Source organism: Dunckerocampus dactyliophorus, chromosome 2 (assembly GCF_027744805.1).
Source record: "Dunckerocampus dactyliophorus isolate RoL2022-P2 chromosome 2, RoL_Ddac_1.1, whole genome shotgun sequence".
Taxonomy (NCBI): Eukaryota; Metazoa; Chordata; class Actinopteri; order Syngnathiformes; family Syngnathidae; genus Dunckerocampus; species Dunckerocampus dactyliophorus.
The window spans coordinates 20,483,387-20,503,559 of record NC_072820.1 but is presented as its reverse complement, the minus strand read 5'-3'; the positions used below and the strand labels follow the sequence as shown (position 1 = coordinate 20,503,559).

The following is a 20,173-nucleotide window of genomic DNA, read 5'->3' as shown; positions in this document are numbered from 1 at the left end:
CTTATTACCCAATAAAATATCTACCAACTTAACTTACTATTTAACTTTATTTTTACACATTCTTATAATTTGTCCCCTGTAAGCAAATAGTAACCAGGTACATATTAAACTAAACACAAGACGTAAACAAACTCTCAGTAACTGCAGAGAAATGGAGAAGAGGTAGCATTAAATAAGCTCTGCTTCTTCTGACTCCTTTTTGGACATGTTCAATTGCGCACTTAAGTCCTTCTTACTTCCAGTAACCTGTCACCAGCCTTGAGGCGGCCATCTTGAATGGCAGCTCCACGTGGGAGAATGTTCTTCACGTAGATGGGCGCCGAGCCGCCGATGGGGACATCACGTGAAGTGATGCTGAAGCCGAGTCCTTCCGGCCCTGTGGGACCAGACGTGAGGAGGAGCATCAAACATAAGCTGCTACTGGATGTGAAGTTAGCTCGGACAATTGCAGCGGGAGCCACTTAAACGACCACCCTGAGACTGAAGAGTAAACAAAAGGTTGGCAAGCAGAAATAACTGTCTTACCCAGAGGGACCATTTATGTCATTTTGCTGGTTTTATTAGAACTTCCTGTATCGAGGCGGCCCCTATTGGCTCAACAGTACATACTAGTCTGTGTAAGCTAAATAAAGTGGGAAGACACAGCTGTCAGTATGATACAGTACAGTACAAGCACAATAATAAACATACAGGCGGTCCTTCTGTTACAATGTTTCGTGTTATGATGTTTTGTCGTTATGTACGCCCTCTCATAAATGATTACTATAGTACAGAAGGGTAACTGAGGAACCGCCACACTGAGGAAGGACAAAATAATTTTAGTTCTTTTTAGTGAACTTTTTTCCCTTCATTATGTCTCCCAAGCGTGAGGCAGACTCAACATTTGCCACATTCTGGGTGTCAGGCGTTCGACTGTAGCTACCATCATGAAGAAAAAAAGATGGTATCTTTGAACATGTGAAAGGATATGCTCCTATTAAATGGACAGTGATAATTAAGCAGCAAAGTGGTCCCATTATTCAGACGTCCTCCTCCCAATAAGGCTCTCTCTCCCTCCCTTGCAACACCCCTTCCAGTGTAAAGGACAACCACAGAGATAAAGTAAGGAGTTGTTCTTTTTTTTTTTTTTTTTTTTTTACTATGTATCATTTAATTATTGTATTTAATCATTTTATTCATGTATTTTATGTCCTTCATGTGTTCTGTGTACTGTGTGAGAGTGACTGAGGTGTTCTTTTACGTTATAAAGTTCCGGCTTATACTAAAACTCAACTTACATCGCCGTCGTATGAATGAAACTCGCACGAGTACATCCAATTGTTAAATCAATACCTTTCTGAGAGTGTCAATCAAAATTGAACATTATTATTAATTTGTAAAGGAGGAATTCTTGCGATAGAACTGATCACAAAGTAGATTTTGTCTCAATTCTTGATACAGCAAATTGATTGAACGAGGACAGGACATCCATAATCTTTAGCAGTAGCACACAGACGTATCAAAAATCAACACCGCTGATGGATAACCAAAGCAATGATGAGCGCAATTAGGAGCAGGAAATGATGATTAAGTCTCCTTCCTGTCCAGACTGTCGCTGTATTTATGTTTTTTATAGTAATCACCAAGTTGATGATTAATGTTGGGAAGCAACAGGTTGGAAGTAATTATCAGTAGCAAGTGTAGAGGTCACTCGTTAACGTGGTGGATGATTCATTGAAAGCGGACACAATCGTCTACCTGCTATGGTGCTGATAAGACGCACTTATGTCCAAAAGTGCAGGTTGAGAACACTGATCAAGTGTCTGCGTGTTCACATCAGAGAGCTTTGCTAAGAAAGTCTGCCAAATTACTGTAAACACATAATGTGAAGACAATAATGAGCATTCAAGCTGCATGCGCACTAATCCCAGCGGCCCGTCTGACCAAAGCAAAACACAGAAGCTATTCTGCTTCACATCCTCCTCCTAATCCTCCACACTGATGAGACAATCACGTCCCCGCAGGCACATGGGGTGCGCTATTACACTGGAGCACTGCCTCATTTAAACAGGGAGGAGGATCTCCAAAAAGGCCCATTAGCGTGATGGAGACGCACCTAAACAATTTCCTCTGCTGCGACGGAGTTTGATGCTTGCAGCATTTATTGCGGTGGCGACTGAAACAAACAAACAATGCAGATGTTTAAATCCGCGCTCAGAGCTGGGATTAAGTCAGCGCGCCGAAACACACAGACGAGGAGAGCGGTCCCTTGCAAAACGCTGCTAATCTCCGCTAACATCTGCTTTCACAACAGCAAACATCAGGCGCAACGAGAAAAGATACCATCTCTGCCAGCACAACAGGTCTGGTGGCATGTAAGGAGATTTGGGGGCTGAGGGAGGGGTGAAGGGGGACAAGTGGAAAAAGCACCAACAACAACCAGCTGTGTGCTTGATGATTTATGCTCCACTCCGGTCCCGAGAGAGGAAGTGGATTTGGGTGAAAACTTGCTCCGGCATATGGTGCAGTCCTGTCAGCCTCTTTGCTGTGACATCTTGACAGCGCAAAGGGACCAGCCACTGCTTAGCAACAAGCTCTCTGGCCCCCGATGCCTGGCTTCCTATTGGCAGAGGTGAGCGCCACCTGTGCCAACTGTCAGTTAAAGGCTACACCCTGGAAATCTCAGCATTTAATCTATGAAAGAGATTCCCACATCTGCCTGTTGCTTCATACCACACCAGTGTTTTACAACATTTCGTGGTCACAACACACTCCCATAAATTATTAATCCTGTACCAAAAGAAAAAAGAACTAGTTACGTGTGTGCAGTGAAAGAATACATAGATGGAATAATACATTTTCGCGAATCCAAACACTGAAGAAGTACAATGTCACTTTTGTTCTTTTTAGTTAACTTTTTTCGCCCTTCATTATGTCTTCCCATCATGAAGCGGACTCTTCTGATTGCGGTGTGTCAAAGAAAAGGAAAGAGAATGTGTAGAAATCATCAGAAGGTAGAGAAATGCTGATCAACATTGATCAACTCAAACACCGCAACCATCATGAAGGATAAAGACGGTATCTTTGCACATACTGTATCAAAGGATCTCCTCTGTGATAACTAAGCAGCATAGTGGTCTCAACACTGAGACTTCCCCTTGCAAATAAGCATCTCTCCCTCCCTTGCAACACCCCTTCCAGTGCGTTCTCTTTATTATCTTTTCATTATTTTTTTAATGAATTAATATAGTTTGTGTTCTGTGTACAATGTGAGTGACTTAGTAAGTTTCAATTTAAACCTAAAACGTAATTTAATGGACCTTGCTTTAAGCGCTGGAAACAGGGACAATGATGGTGTGATGGTATGGTGTATGGTTGTTTCACTTCAGGGATGTCATTATTAAAATAAAAAACTAACAACATAAAAAATAATATTTGAGCAGTGGTCTGTTCAAAATGTATTTTCTGTACAATTTCAATCATAAGTCAATCATTAATCCTTAAGTAAAAGTGGCTGAATTTGTGCATTTCCTAATTAAATACAGCGATGATCAGGGCTTGACCTCTGCTTGATCAACCTCTGCTTGATTGTGGACAGTAGGTCCTCTGTCGCACCTGAAAGGGGCATACAGTGGTGTGGAAAAAGGGTTTGGCCCCCCTTCCTGATTTCTCATTTTTTTTGCATGTTTGTCACACTTAAATGTTTCAGATCAAACAAATGTAAATATTACTCAATGACAACACAACTGAACACAAAATGGAGTGTTTGAATGAAACTTTTTATTATCAAGGGAGAAAAAAATCCAAGCCTACATGGCCCCGTGTGAAAAAGTGAATTTTGGCCTACTCATTTTTGCAGAATTGTTGTAATTCAGCCATATTAGAGGGTTTTCCAGCATGAACCGCCTTTTTAAGGTCATGCTACAGCATCTCAATAGGATTCAGGTCAGGACTTTGACTAGGCATCTCCAAAGTCTTAATTTTGTTCAGCGATTCAGAGATGGACTTGCTGGTGTGTTTTGGATCATTGTCCTGCTGGAGAACCCAAGTTGGTTTCAGCTTGAGGTCACAAACAGATGGCCGGACATTCTGCTTCAGGATTTATTGGTAGACAGCAGAATTCATGGTTCCATTTATCACAAGCCTTCCAGGTCCTGAAGCAATAAAACAGCACCCGACCATCACACTACCACCACCATATTTTACTGTTGGTATGTTGTTTGTTTTCTGAAATGCGGCACTACTCTTACATCAGATGTAGTGGGACAAACACCTTCCAAAAAGTTAAACTTTTGTCTCGTCAGACTACAGGCTATTTTCCCAAAGGTCTTGGGGATCATCAAGATGTTTTCTGGCAAAATTGAGATGGGCCTTAATGCTCTTTTTGTTCAGCAGTGGTTTTGGTCTTGGAACTCTGCCATGCAGGCCGTTTTTGCACAGTATCTTTCTTATGGTTGAGTCATGAACACTGACCTTAACTGAAGCAAGCAAGGTTTGCAGTTCTTTGGAGGATATTGTGGGGTCTTTTGTGACCTCTTGGATGAGTCGTTGCTGCACTCTTGGGGTCATTTTGGTTGGCCGGCTACACCTGGGACTGCCACTGTTCCATGTTTTTGCCATTTGTGGATAATGGCTCTCACTGTGGTTCGCTGGAGTCCCAAAGCTTTAGAAATGGCTTTATAACCTTTTTCAAACTGATAGATTGCATTTAATCTCACTTAAGTTATGTATTAACAGGGGGGTAATCACTTTTTCACACAGGGCTATGTAGGTTTGGATTTTTTTTCTCCTTTAATAATAAAACGGTTCATTTAAAAACTGAATAGTATGTTCATTTGTGTTGTGATTGACTAATATTTAAATTTGTTTGACAATCGGAAACATTTAAGTGTGTCAAAAATGCAAAAAAAAAAAGAGAAATCAGGAAGGGGACAAACACTTTTTCACGCCACTGTATGTGTAAATCTCACTCCCAACCTGTTTCCCCTTACCTTTCTTCAGCAGAATGTTGAGCCTCCTCCCGACCTTTTTACTATAGCCACCAGGGGTAGGGGTTGTGTTCCTCTGAGGTGAGTGGATCTGACCAGTGGGAGGTTTTGCAGCACAGACGGCCGGGTGACTTAAGGGTGGGTAGCCATCAGTCTGGTCTGAATGAGGGTGAGGATGAGAGTGAGAGTGAGAGTGCGAGTGCGTTTGGGAGCCATGTCGGGACATCCTGTGAGGGGTGGTGTGATCCATCCCGGAGATGGTGCTGCTGGACACAGAGTCAGGGGTGAAGCGGCCCGAAGAGTAAGCAAGGTTCCTCTCTGCATGGGACAGCTGCTCATAATGGGCCTTCATGGATGAGGGAACCACGTGGAACATGATGACCGAAGAGCACATGGCCTGACGAAACATGTTCTGGGCTCTGGAAAGAGGAGGTGAACATGTTCACAGAAGAGAGTCAACAAAGGTGTTAAGTGCAGTAAAAAACACCTCTAAGAGTCATCTATCGTCTTTCTACGCCCGCTCTCTCACATGTCTTACGTACATTCTCCATCCATCTTCGAGCATATGAACATTGTGTTAATTATGAAGTCCTGTTAGCATGAGAACTTCTAAAATTAGAGGGCTGAACCCTTTCTGACAGCTCAATCGCTTAATCCCATCATTTGGCTGTGGATGAGTAGCAGCCCCCCATGGATTGGATGGTTTGCTGAAAATCTAGTCTACTAACCCCCTCAGTCGCCCAGGCGGTGCAAGCTCATGTACAGTAGGCCCAAATGGAACCTTATGTTGGCTTGTCAGCACCCTGGAGCAGCAGATCCTTTGCTGCGCTCCATCACATGTTGCTATGACTTGTCCACTGGCCCCTGGCAGCTGAGTGGCCATTTTGGCGAATGGCGGCGGAACAAGACCTTCTATTACATTCCACCCCACTGTTGAAAAAATGTGTTGTGAAATTCCACAGCCTGCTTTTTTCCCAGCAAACTAATAAAGTTCCCTGGGGAGGATGGACTTGTTGGAGTAGCAGACAAGAAATGCGAGTTGCCTGCATGTAGCATCACGTTGCATCAAAGTGACGAGACCCGGGACACCGCAATAAAATGACAAAAAAAAAACTCCCTCCTACTGTAACATCTTTTCTAACCAGCTTCTGCTATGCGGGTCTCTTTCTCTTGGCTGCAGCGAGATTAACTTTGCAAGTACGTGCTCAAAACTGTTGCCACATATTGACGAGGATCCTACAATAACGTTACTGACACAGCATGAGCATTATAAGCGCCGCTCCATACAAATCCCCCGTTTGGGGCGGTGCAACTGGATAAACCCATTAGCATCCGCATGGCAAGCGTGCGAGATATACTTGGTATGATACTCGCCACATAATATGGATATCATCCATGAAGCACAAACACCTCATCAAAACACACACAACTTAAAACAAGTGTCTGCATCCATGCAGCATGTAGGCTCTAATGAGAAGTTAGGAATGTTAGCAGGTGGATATGCATAGACAAGGAATGACGAAAAAAGCGGGACGAGCAGTAACAAGATAGCTAGGAGTGTTAGAAGCCTTATTTTCTTCTCTAAAAGGGACGAGGGGAAGCACTACGGGAATAAAAGCTGATAGGATTGTAGAGATCACATCCACTGTTGGAGCCAAACAAGGAAATGTTAGCTTGAGCAGCAGGAGGCCTGAACGTGCAACAATGTCCAAACGCTCCAAACAGAGAAATGATCCAAAACTGAGCACAAACACCTTTAAACACATGCAACGGGAAAATGCTGCAATCACATGAACGCAGCAGGATCAAAAACAAATGCTAAAGAAAAATGCTGCAATCGCCAAAACCATCACACACACACAAAACCCAAAAACAACTGCATGAGAGAAATGCTGCAAATTGATGGAATAAAACAGAAGTTAGCCAGGCTACCAAATCTGAGGATTATCAGTCAACTTTCTTTTGGGTGTCTCACTCACGTCTTGTTGGCTATCCCTCAGGTCCGGTGCCCCTGGTAGGTAGCCCGATTAACTTCCGTTTTGCTCTGTGAATTTGCAGCATTTCTCTCAGGCTGTTGTTTTGGGGGTTTTATGTGTGTTTTTGGCATTTGCAGCCTTTTTATTTTGCATTTGCATTTGTCTTTGGCCCTGAAGAATTTATGTGATTGCAGCATTTTTAATTTGCAGCACTTTCCCATAGCATATGTTTTATGGTGTGTGGATGTTTTTGGTTATGGATCATGTCCATGTTTAGAGCGTTTGGACGTTGCTGCGCATTTGCCCATGATGTCGGCCACCAAACACAATACTGGCAGGAGAAGACGGTAAGAAAAAGTAGAGGGAAGAAGCAAAGGTGAACAATGAAGGCTTGTTAAGCCATCAAAAGTCCTGCAGCAGGCCTCCAGAACTCAGCGGCACAGCTGCTGTCTTACTGTTCAAAACGGATGTTTCTCAGGTCGCCATTATTGATTCTGACGATACAGTCGCTCTCCTGGAAAAGGCCTTGCTGCTGGGCCTTGCCTCCATGCTCCAGACGCTTGACCAACAAGCCAAGAGTCCTGAAAGGTCCAAAGCTCAAAGTCAACACAATAGAAGACACATTGTGGGCTCAGTATGGCTGCTTTAGGGCAGCATATCAGTGACCTCTCATGGAGTGAAGACTAAGTTCTACCTTAGTAAAGAAAAAGCTTTGTTTCCATCAAGCACTAAAGACCGACGAGTATGAATAAGCTCAACTGGACTGGACTGTTTGGTGGAAATGTGACTCAAACCTCAAGTACAGTCCTGCTATTTGTGTTGTTATAAATGAGGCTACAGTCAGAACTGTAACTCAGCAACTCTTGTACCCATTCTCTGAGCACAAAGGTGTATTTTTAGCAGTTGGGTTGAGGTCTGCCTATCATGGCGTGACAACTTCAAGCACCTGAGCCGCCATGCTTGTAATCCAGTGTGGCAAACTGGCTTAGCGTGCAAAAGGAGCTAGCTTCACCTGAAAGGGCACGCTTCGGATTACAGAGCCAGGCCCAAAACAGGAACCCAGGAGTGGATATAGTGAAAGATGCGGCAAACCAAACAGTCCTCTTGGTATTAAAGCACTTTTTTCCTCAAAAGGGCTTGTCTGAGTGCGTGCCACCTCAGTAAATTGAGTAGATTGTACAGTTTAACACTCAGCCCCTGCTAAGGCGTCTAATTCAATACAAATGAGAATGTGATTACAGTGAGGGCAGCAAAGTTCAGGGAGGGTGAAACCGTTCACAAACATTCCCACTGATTGGATTTGAGTGGGAACACAATGTGATTTGCTGCAAAGGGCCTACTCCTCTGATGAAAGCTTAATCTTGGAGCAACGCCTGCCCACACATTTTGCCAATAAAGGAAAAGTGCATTACAAATGTGCTTTTAGGACGATTGAGTCAGCCAGGGAAGAATGTGATATGGTCTTGACTTCCAGTGAAGTACAAGAGCCACTTTTGTATCGTCACAGATCTTATTTGGCTCTGCTCTCAAGTGTTCCTCCACTTGGACTGTGGCCTCTCTGGGAATATTCAAACCAGATGTGAAATTCCTCTGATGCCTCCCTAGCCTTGTTCCAGCTGTGCTCGTGTGCTCCTGACACAGTGTGTGTGTGTGTGTGTGTGTGTGTGCGTGTATTGTGCAAAGCAGATGTGACAGGAGCCTCAGAGAAATATGACTGTCACCTGCAGGCCTCAAATCGCCATGATTGATCACATTAAACTGGCAAATGGCTTCATGATACAGACGAGTGTTTAAGCATCATCAAGCAGCGACACATGGCTGCTAAAAAGGCACGTTGCAAACTCTTCAAGATTTCTTTTTTCCAAAAATAAAAACCCATTTGTCATGTAGGCGGGCAATTATCGTCTAAGAAAATACAAAAAAAAACAGCAACATTGTTATCGCTTTAAAAGCAGCAGCCTCCCTTCTGGGCGAGATATTTTTACCTGCGGTCCCTGCCACTGAAAGGCACCACGTGGATTCCTAGGGGCCCGCCATCGTTTGTCACCTCCACCACTTTGACTATGTCTCTGTGATGCCGGAAAGGGGAGGACCAGGTGGAGATGGGGTGGGGGACACCAAACAGAAAATGAGGAAACGTGATGACAGGAATCATGAATAAAATCAATAAAAGGCATTGTGGGGAAAAACAGAAAATAAGAAGGTGTTGACAGCAAAATGAGGAAAACCAAGTAAAATCTGAGAAAAGCATAATAAAACTTAGAGGAAGCTGGTTGACAAAAAAAAAGGGTGAAAATAATAACGTCCACTGGAGCTAATTTAAAGTCCTGACTTTTTCTTCGTAGTTAAAGTCTGGAAATGACTTTATGCTTATACTTACAGTATGTCCAATAAAGTAGATTAATTACACTACACGTGTACTTAAAGCAACCTTATTAAGGAAAAACATCTCATTTCATCTTCAACCAAGACTTCTCATCCATGCTGTGATGTACACTTGGTGGACAAAAGTCTCAGGACCAGAGACCTTAGCTGTCCCTGAACCTTTTTTCTTCATCTTCGTAAGACATTATGACAATGGTATGCTTCCAATTTCGTGAGAACACTTTGGGGGAGACGCTTTTCTGTTCCCAGTGCACACAGCAACGTCTGTAAAGGCATGCTTGATTCCAAAATGACCGTGTCAAGAACAGGAATTCTAGGCCCCATGAAAAAAAAATTTACCTGGGCCCCATCACTAGGCCTTAACTCACCCTTTAAAAGCTATTTTTATACTATTTGACTTGAATCTGAATTTAGTTAGATGCATATTTTGGAGTAATACGAACACATGGGGAAATAATTGTTCAATAAATTGTTTTTAGGGGTGAAAAAAAAATAACGCAGTTGGCTGTTGGGCTGGGACCAAGTCGCACACTCTGTCGTAAAAGGTAGCTGCTGTACCATTACACTACCAGGAACTGACAGGTGGGTAAATTCTGCTATTTTATTCTCTTATTCTGCTGCATGCTGTCAATCATTGTGGCAACGAGCGTGGGGTCAGATTACTCGTCTCTTTTTTCACTCCCTCCTGCCTCGGGCTGACTTGGTGCTCTATGTCTCATTTGTGCGTTTGCCGAGGATGCACCCCCTTGAGCAAAATGGGGCCCGTGGGTCCCTACGCACAGTGTGTGTTCTGCATATAAGGGAGGGGCACAAAGAAACACACAGAGACACTCCAAAGTCTTGGAGAATGTCTTCCAACAATAGGATTTTCTTCACTTTCTAACTTCCTGTAGCCGTCACAATATTTTTGTCCATATACTATATGTATGAAGAAGTCAAACCTAGCTTCTGGTGTAAGATGCACATTTGTTAGTATTTGTAGTTCAGTGCTTCAGCATGAATAATCCAGCCTTACGGCTCAGAAACAATAACTATGATTAGTTTGGGGAAAATGGGCCCCATGTTGACAAGTTGGAGACGTGAGAAGCCAAAGTCGAGCAGTAATAATAACAATAACATACCTGCATATCAAAGTGGAAGCGTGCAGCAGAGCAACATAAGATGCTTGGTAATAACAGAAGCTGAGTGGACGAGTGTGTGGGAGCTGTGATGGCTTTCTGCACCCACTCAAGTGACAGGACGTGGGGTTGGGAATGACTTGTGCGTGTGTGTGTGTGTGTGTCCCAAAACAACACAAAAGCTTTCTGGTGTTGTGTTACAGTTTCCCCAAATGTTGAATATGTTTGGTGGTAAATTAATGCCTGCTGTACTCAGGGTCAAGAGAGGACAGATTGAAGGTTAAAGGACTTACTCTAGAGACCTCACGGTGGTGTGCTCCATACAGGAGTCGACACGGCCAAGTGGCTCAATACATCCATTTTCCTGCCGCTCTCTTGCTTCTTCCTCCTGGAGACAAAGACACAAAAAAATCAGCGTTAGTGGACGGTGGAATGATAACACACTTTAGGTGCTGGTCTTGCACTGATCGACACATTTAAGCTGCAGTTTGGTACTGTAATCTATCCATCCATTTTGTATGCCGCTTGTCCCCAGCTGACTTTGGGCGAGAGGTACACCCTGGGCTGGTCGCCAACCAATCGCAGGGCACATATACACAACCAACCATTCACCCTCACATTCATACCTATGGACAATTTAGAGTCGCCAATTAACCTCACCTTAACCTAGTGAGAGCATTCATGAGAACATACAAACTCAATGTGGAGTCAAATGGAGAGTCGAACCCAGATCTTCCCCATCTCCTGACTGTGTTGCCAACATGCTAACCACTCGGCCACTATGCAGCCCTACTCTGGTCCAGACCAGAAAAATAAAAAGATACTTGTTGGTGCGGTTGGCTTAGCGTTCACGCTGGTATTTTTGTCATGGGACCAAAGGTTGTGCAGTAAAAAACACTGGACAGCTTTCGTGACTCAAATATTGTCAAATAACTCAAATATTCCCAATAAAAATGCTGTCTGCTGGCTTCAATATGTAGTTTATTTTTTTTATCTTCTGCTATATTTACCAGGTTAGATTTCACAAAAACTACTAAAAATGACTTTTTCAGGGGACCTATCCTGCTCATTTAGAAAAAAGAAATAAAAATAGAAACTAGAAACTATTTTTAAAAACTTTAAATACTCTTATGATAGTAATAGAAGCGATCAGACTGCCGATACAAGCAATCAGCATGAGCGTCCTTGCACATGGAGGCTGGATATGGCCTTAGGGAGAAGAAGTGAGGTGCCCAGTCCAAAACAAGTCAGCTGTGGGGCATCAGGCTTTTTTTGTTGGGACTCCTCCCAAGGGACTGTCATTGGAGGTACTATGGACTGGCACCTCTAGGTAGGACCTGTCTCTCTATTCGGGGCAGGGAACACCTTCATGTCACCCAGCTGGATATCGAAGGTAACACAGTGGTTCCCACAGGACTGCAATGCATCTGTGGCCTTGGTATGGTAGGAGGTCGTGAGTGACAGATGACATCATTGTCTAATTTGCATAATTTACCATGATGCAAAATTCAGTGTTTGTACACTCACAGGCAATTCAAAAAAAACAATCTTTCTTGGGCTCCATGTAAGTGTGTGCTGATTTTAAACATACTGTACAAGTCATTGTACATTTAATATCTCATCACATTGTAGGGTTGACGGGAGTTTTGCTGCAGTATCCAGCATGTCTTGCGGGCACTTAGCAAATAACAGTTTGAGTTACGTGTTTGTTGTTAGCACACTGTCGCTGTTACTCACACAGAATGGCAGCTCGTTTTATTTTAAATTGTTGTACCTGTTACGCATTCGGATGTGCAATTTTTTGGTTTGTACTGTGAGTAAGACTGACGTTCTGTTTGATGAACCTTCTGTCCGTCCAACTTGTGTTGTCAATTGTCTTTGTCAGTTGTTGGCTATTGCTTGCAAATTGTGCCTTCTTAAAGAAGTTGAAGTGCCTCTGACTAGACAGAGTCACAATGACATCTACTGTACCATATTGTAATGACAAGCTACACAGACAGTCCCACTATAACATGCACATATTATAGTGGGACCGTCTGTGTAGCTTGCAAGCGCATGCAAATAGTGACAAATCTTAAAAAAAAAATAAATAAATCAACAAATCTTGAGGGGAAAAAAACAACAAATCTTTAAAAAAAAAAATCTTTCTGTGGCGGTCTAAATTTATTCGCTGTGACTGTTTGGCAAACACTGTAACATCGGTCAGGTGTCCAACAGTCACGAAAAACAGATGGATGGTCTGACAAAGCATAGCTGGGAAGATGTCAACAACATTTTGATCCAATCGGTGTTCATTTCCAGATCACAGGATTTGTTTGTTGATGTGCAACATAAATTCTAATAGCTTTCTAACCTGAACCCACCAGGAGGAGCAGACTGGAGGAGGTCTTCCACAAGTGTAAAAATACATGGCCTTCAATATTGCATGGCCTTTGTTCTGCGCTTGTATTAACCACGGGCGCTTATGTTCGTGTCTGACTGAGGAGTGAAGCTAAGAGTCATGACCTGAACGTCTAAACGCACTCACGCACACACACACTCAGGGCAGCCGGAGCCGAGAGCAAAAGATAAAGAAGAAGTCATTAAAATTTCAGGGCTACACCCGAGAGGAGAGCGAGCAGTCGGACGCCTCATCAGTATGAAAATGAGTCTTCTGTTACTGCGGTGGCCGTATGGTTGCCATGACACCAGGTGCCCAGAGGAGCTGAAGTTACTACAGACTTTGACAGCGCTGTCGTCTTCTTGTTAAAAGTAATCTCCCGCCTGCTCAGACTGCTGATGATCACACTCGATAAGAAAGCAACAAGTGGAGACTTGCAGGGGCGACAACTTCAGCGGATGCGAGGATGACCGACACATTCACTTCCCGGAGGCTGTCGGCTCTTATAAAGTAAATACGTAACAGCAAAATAGAATTCATCCATTCAAAAGATAACAAAATTGTATTAAATTCTATTTTAAGCAACATTTTCAGTGTAGTTAATTGGCATTTAAGTGTAAAATAAAGTAAAGTAACTCAGTGTTCCAACAAGATTTACAGCTTTGGGTGGTTGCCATTGACACAAACTGGCGCACACAGTAGTGCAATTGCTTCTTTACAGTTACATTTAGGATGCACACAGACTGTGTGTGTGTGTGTGTGTGTGTGTGTGTGTGTGTGTGTGTGTGTGTTGGGGGGACTGGGTTGACACAACCCAAAGGGAACCAGTAACTGATGAGTAACAAGAAGAGGTAAAGCAAACCTCAGCGTCAGGGAGTGACGTTTACCAACATTCTCTCTCACAGCAACACCAGCTGGTGTCTGTTACATGAGCAAGGGTGTCTAAAGTGCGGCCTGGGGGCCATTTGCGGCATACGGTTCTTAGTATTATTTTTTTTTATTGGCCTGCGGCATATTCTAAAAACAAAACAATAAAAACTATAAAAAATAAACTGCAACATTTTTTTAAATCTGCAGGCATTTGACAAGAATAAAGTACAATAAAGAAAATAACATAATATTATGAGGCAAATAACGCAAATGAATGGAAGAGAGTGTAATACGCCATGGAGCAGAAAGTCCGCCATGTTGAGCAATATAGGTGGACGAGGCTAGGCTCACAACAATTTACAATGTATTCACTAGCTCTCAGCTGAGTGTGAAATAAAGTATGCACTGTGCATACACTTTGATGAAATGAATTAATGTTATTTACTGGACACACACATATATATATATATATATATATATATATATATATATATATATATATATATATATATATACATATATACATATACACATATACATCTATTTATACATTTACATACACATATACATACATACATACATATATACATATACAGATATATACACTTTGTGAAAGTTGAAATATTTAGAAAAAACAAAAAATAAATAAAAGATCCCAAAGCTGAGATAGTTTTTTTCTTGAAATATTTCTTGAAAATACCGTAACGCACCGTGTATAAACCACACTTTTTTCCACTTGTAAGAAGCAAAAAATCGGGGTGCGGTTTATACACGATGACAGGTCTGTGACCAGATGCAGAAATTGACGAGAAGCCCATTTTAGAATAGCCGTCTGTGGATCAGACAGTTGCTTTGACTTTAGCGCCCTCTGCTGTACAGTTGCTGAAAATGCTTGTGTATGCAACTAAATTATCTGACGGCTGTCTGTATTTTCACACAGTGAAACGATCTCTATTTACACTGAAGCTAACCTAAGCTTCCATTAAAACATTGCATTTGTAAAATGCAATACAACGTTGGAGTTTATTCAAATTCACACTGAAGCAATGCAATAAAATAATAAGAGAAAAAGAGAAGCAGTGAAAGATAAGATATCAAAACATCTTTATTTGGATTTTTTATTATTATTATTATTATTATGAATCTGTGCTTAGCCATAATATTAAAGATCTAGATGCCGAAGTTCAGATTTCTCCTTTATTCTTCTTTTTGAAATTGTTTGTACCTTTACGCATGTTGATCTGAGATGAAAGAGTTGGCAAGCATTTATGAACTAAAAAAAATTTTGCCTGAAAATGGGGGTGTGGTTAATACACGGGTGCAGTTTATACACGGTGCTTTACGGTATATATAACTTCTCAGCAAGGCTTCATGTCTTGGTTTACAAAAGTGGTCCTTCTATCCTTTCATTTTTCAGGGTATGGCCCTCGCCGGAAAAAATTTAGACACCTGTGTTACACTTACCTCAAAAAAGTATGGAAATAAATAGCAAAAGAAAAAAACAAAGAAAAGAAAGCTGTGTTTTTTTCCCTTTTTATCTTCTTCTTCTTTGCTCCAAACCCCAACTTGTTTAACCACTAAAGCCTTCCACTGTACACACTGCAGTTATCAACAACTAAATCTCTCACTGTCGGGCTTAAAAGGGGAATATTCATGAAAGACACAGACTCCAACACAACAAACCAAAGAGAATCAGAAACGTCTCAATATTTATCAGGCCAAGAGGAAGTGAGGCACGGGAGCGTTATCTAAAAGGAAGAGCAAATGAGATGGGCTTTCATCACAGCACGCTCCGACGTGTCACAAACGCTTTCTATTCAATGCGAGCCATCGCCGAGGATCTGGCTGCTGCATTCTGACGTTGTACTCCAGCGGCATGTATGAGTATGTATGTGGATGAGAGACAATACAGGGACATGAAAGCCAATGATGGCAAGGGCCATTACACAATTACACACAATTAAAGATCTATGAAACAACATCTTACAGTTGGATCACAGAACTGAATGCTGGTTTCACGAGGCAAGACAATATGCACAAGACCATTTCCACAGTCGTAACAAACAACAACAATAAGAAAAAAAACTATGCTATCTTCACCTCATACAAACATTAGCTGTAAATGGGACTGATGACGGTTTGATTGACAGTTCCCCAATCATCTCACCCCAGCACCAGACAAATCAGAAAGCGATGGCTGCACTTTGCAGACCACAGCATTAAGACTTCACCCCTTCCCGTCGCTGGGAAGAGGCAGATATTAATAATTCATAGAGGTGCTTCAATTCAAGAAGGTGGGCAGGTATGAGGAGCATGATGTTTTCCTCATGAGTCATTGTTTGTTTCCTGTGTGTAGATGGAGAAGCAGGCGGCACTGTAGCCCCAGGGCTCATTAAAGATTAATAGAAGAATCCATTGGGGTCTGTCCTCTCTATCTCCCAGACTAAATAAAGTGCTGCATGTGTGTGTGTGTGTGTGTGTGTGTGTGTGTGTGTGTGTGTGTGATGCTGCACTTTAATGAAGTGCTGCCCAGTCCCAGTTCCTGGCACTGACCGCACTGACACTTATAAATGGACGTGGATACATGTGGCGTCATGCACAGGGATGAAGTTTGTTGCTTTGGAGATAATATCACTAGGACACTTCATTAGGTACACCAGCACAACTATAGCGCAAAAAAAAAAAAAGAAATCACCTGTCATTGCACTTTTTGTAACTATTAGTAGCACGATATTGCCTTTCTTACCGATATCCAAGATACAGATATTGTCCAGCACTTCATTAACTGCACCGTGATATAGATATTAGCAACAACTCTTCCTTCAAACTAACATTGTGTAATGAACACATTATGTTTGTTTTACTGTGATGCCACTGGATGCATTTCATAAATAAACAGTTTGTGCAAAATAAGATAAATACTGCAATATGCGATGTAAGTTATAGAAAGAGTGCCATATTTATTTTAAACATTTTGTCAAAAGTCATTAATAAATTATGACCAATAGTCAACCAAAATCACAACAAATAAGACAGATTAGTCTTAATGAATTCACAAAAAAGAATCCAATTCAATAATGCTGTATAATTTGGAAAGTTGCACATTTCTGTGTGGCACAAACATCCACATAAGAAGAAGTATACTGCAAAGTATAAAACTCTGGACTAATACAATCTGTGAATCTTGTTATTTTGCTACAGGTATGCTAGCTCCGTGTGACTCGGTGATCATTCCTGATGCGTGATTTTAGATTATAAGTAATACAGAAAGATGTCAAACTTACCCCGTGCAACGCTTTACATTGAAGGCAAAACTTGGAAATAATTCCAGGCCGCAGACATACTGAGCTAGCTAACTGTGTGAAGCACGTCATCACTTGTGCGTGCCGATATCATTATCGGCAGGAAAAAAAGATACCAATATGAACAGATATCCTGTTTATATGTCAATATTGGCCGATAATATCTGTAGGACGATATTATAAGACATCCCTTGTAGCAGTGCACGGTGAAAGATGACCACCGTGTATCACACTGGTCACTCTCCACTTAAAATACAATAGTATGCATGCCAGGCTAGTAGTTGGCTACTCTTTCAAGAGTCACACATGTCCTCCTAGGTCTTATCCAAAAATCTGCTGAATACAAGAAAAGCGCTGCTGTCCGCCATTGTTGCTTTGGTTGTGAAGTACTGTGCATGTCCACATTGAACATAGAACGGAGCACAAAGCAACATTTAAACAGAAATATGAAATGGTGTGGTTCTTTCCTTTATAAACGGCCGTTACAGCATTTAAACAAAAGGAAACCAAGAAATTTACATAATCTGACACACTTTGCAGATCTTATGAAGAAACTTTGCCATTATAAATGGTGTTGACGTTACAGAGCACAATTTGTCACATCTGACATTTGATGAATGCTTGCATCATGCAGTGTTTTCAATTACACACCAGTCCCCTCCCCCTAGCACACAAACACATGCACACACACACACACACATTAATTCACTTTCCCTTGAAGACACTTTCGTAATAAGATCTAGACGTGCTGACGGCATCATCAATAAGTCACATTGACAGTTTGTCATGGTGCCACAGTGTTGATGTTTAGAGTGATGACTTCATGCCTGTGCCTACTTTGTGAGACATACATCATCCATACGTTTGTGTAATTACGTCCCCGATACAAGCACACGTTGATAGTGAAGAGACATCATCTTCATCAACAGTTTAACTGTGCGCAATCGTACACTGCTCTCACATTCTCAGTTCACAGCAAATCCACGCAGCGCACAAAATGAAATCCAACCTGAACTTTCAATGAAATAAACAATTTATTCTGTACTATTTTGCAAAGCAACTCAGCGAGTGACAGGGAACAACAAGCGGTAAGAACATATAACACAATGATGAACACTGTCCAGCCAATGATAAGATCCCAAGTACTTCAGCAGCCAATCAATTCATTAACAGCACGTTACGAAGTACATACCGCTGTTTTGCAGGTAACCCCACTAATGCTGCAGCGGAGAGCAGAGAGCAAAATGCTGCTTGCTGACCCTGTATTATGGCGAAACGAACAGGCAGTGCAATATCCACTCACCGAGCCAAAGTAAAAAATAAAAAATAAAAAAATAAGCGGTTCTTATAATGTGGACTGGCTGTCGGGGTATGTGCAAACAGGACAACTAGAGGTGAAACTGGGTGAGATTTTGTCATTTTCAAATGAGAAAGAACTGCTTTAAAAAACGTGCTGCAAAGCCGAACTAGCAAGTAAGTTTTCGGAGTGAATGTGTGGCGTAGCGTATACAGAAAGTGTTACGCCGAGTTTGTGTTGCTGAAGGGACCGGTAGGTTGGTTGAGAGTTCATTTTATTTATTTTTTTATTAAGACAAAAGTAAACATATACAATACGGTAAATAGGGCATCAATTTCAAGTAAATTAGGGGGCTAAAATAGCGCCACAACAATCGTCAAACAGGAAATCAACCTCTATCTAATAATTATCAATACAAATGGTAAAAGAAATGGAAAATGAAATTATAAACTTGGGGTTTTCTACAAGATTGAGATGGTTATAAAGAATAAAGAATGCTACATTGTGGAATCTTCCTTGCCGTCTGTTTGAAACCAGTCATAAACAAACTTTGACAGAATGGAAGTGCAATACTACAGTGTGCACGTCTGATGTCGCTCACAGAGGTCCAAGGAATTCTCAGGTCGTTTTTGTGTATGCTCAGACACTTGAAATACAGTATTAGGGGGAACATTGCTGTTGAGTCTTTCCAATGTTCTACAGTCATTATTCTTAATATTGTCTGCCAAAAAAGATCTGACAATGAGACCTCCTACACTGCATCAATGACAAGTGTTCATGGCCATAGCAGCATCCTCCATGACACCAAATGGAGACAACTGAAAAGCCACACGGTGAGATCCTATTTGATTACTTTTGACATTCGTCTATTTAGTGGAGGGGTCTCAAACTTGGGGCCCGGGGGGCCATTTGTGGCCCGCCGAAACGTATTTTGCGGCCCGCGACTTGACATCAAAGAGCAGGGTAATTGCAGCCCGCGACATCCGGGCAAGTTCAATATTACTTGTAGGAGAAAGTAAACACCAACACAGTGGTGTTATCACATGGCGACAGGGGGGGTTACTAGACAGAACACTACCTGCAATCGTGGTGCTAACACAAAATGACCACACAACATGTAACCGGTAAGTAAACAGACATAGGGCAACTACTACTATAGGGAATAATAAACAACTATGTTAACTGTAAACACATAACTACAGCAACTTTTTACAAACCCAAGTACCACAATGCAAGCTGGGCGCCGGCGTCACTCCCAGGTTATCTCAAACTATCACAATATTAACCCCTACTATGGATTATCGATACATTCTCGCTAGGCCTGCCACGATAATCGATTAATCAAACGATAGAAAAATCTAGGTCGATAATTTTGATGCCTCGATAAATTGACGTGCATCATATACGTATGCCTGTTCCATTTCCCCGTCTCGCTGTACCGCATAGGCTGGATGACAAGAGGCTTCATTCTGCATGTGTCTGTGCGCACTGGTTCTGTAGTGGAATGAACAGAGAGAGTGAACCTCTTGTCAGCTATTCAGCCTCTTTGTCCCAGTACGTGGCGGCAGGGACTACGTACTGTACTTAATGGATACACAGAGTGCTAGCAATTAGCAAGTTAGCAAGCAAACGCGAATATGACTGAAGGCACAAAAGTAATAGTTTCTAAGCTGAATGCCACAGTTCCAGTGTGGATGTGCAGCGGGACCTTCCTCCCGGCGGTCGGCGCTTGCTGGGGCGTTTCATCGGAAAAGTGAATATATAGGGCGGGGTGGTGCAAGCTTGCTGACGGTGTCGCTCGCTAAATTGCAGGGGAGGTGCAGCCTTTCAGTGCGGTTGAGGGGCCAGCATTTCGAGAGATGTTGGAGGTGTTTGGCG

The 20,173-nt window shown here is 42.1% G+C and overlaps 1 protein-coding gene across 12 annotated transcripts in view; it reads right to left on the bottom strand.

The window, feature by feature from the left end:
• The window catches only part of LOC129176911 (partitioning defective 3 homolog), a 169,401-nt gene that overhangs the window by 81,887 nt on the left and 67,341 nt on the right, over positions 1 to 20,173 (bottom strand). For 10 of the 12 annotated variants that reach the window (XR_008569530.1, XR_008569531.1, XM_054767419.1 and 7 more), the window contains exons 6-10: positions 10,740 to 10,834; positions 8,929 to 9,012; positions 7,399 to 7,524; positions 4,971 to 5,386; positions 237 to 376 (exon numbers count right to left, since the gene is read on the bottom strand). Coding sequence is in view for 10 of the 12 variants with exons in the window: in XM_054767419.1 (XP_054623394.1) it covers positions 237 to 376; positions 4,971 to 5,386; positions 7,399 to 7,524; positions 8,929 to 9,012; positions 10,740 to 10,834 (861 nt within the window). In the remaining 2 variants the exon portion in view is untranslated. The remainder of the gene's footprint in view (positions 1 to 236; positions 377 to 4,970; positions 5,387 to 7,398; positions 7,525 to 8,928; positions 9,013 to 10,739; positions 10,835 to 20,173) is intronic. The other 2 variants (XM_054767418.1, XM_054767422.1) reach the window with 2 other exon arrangements.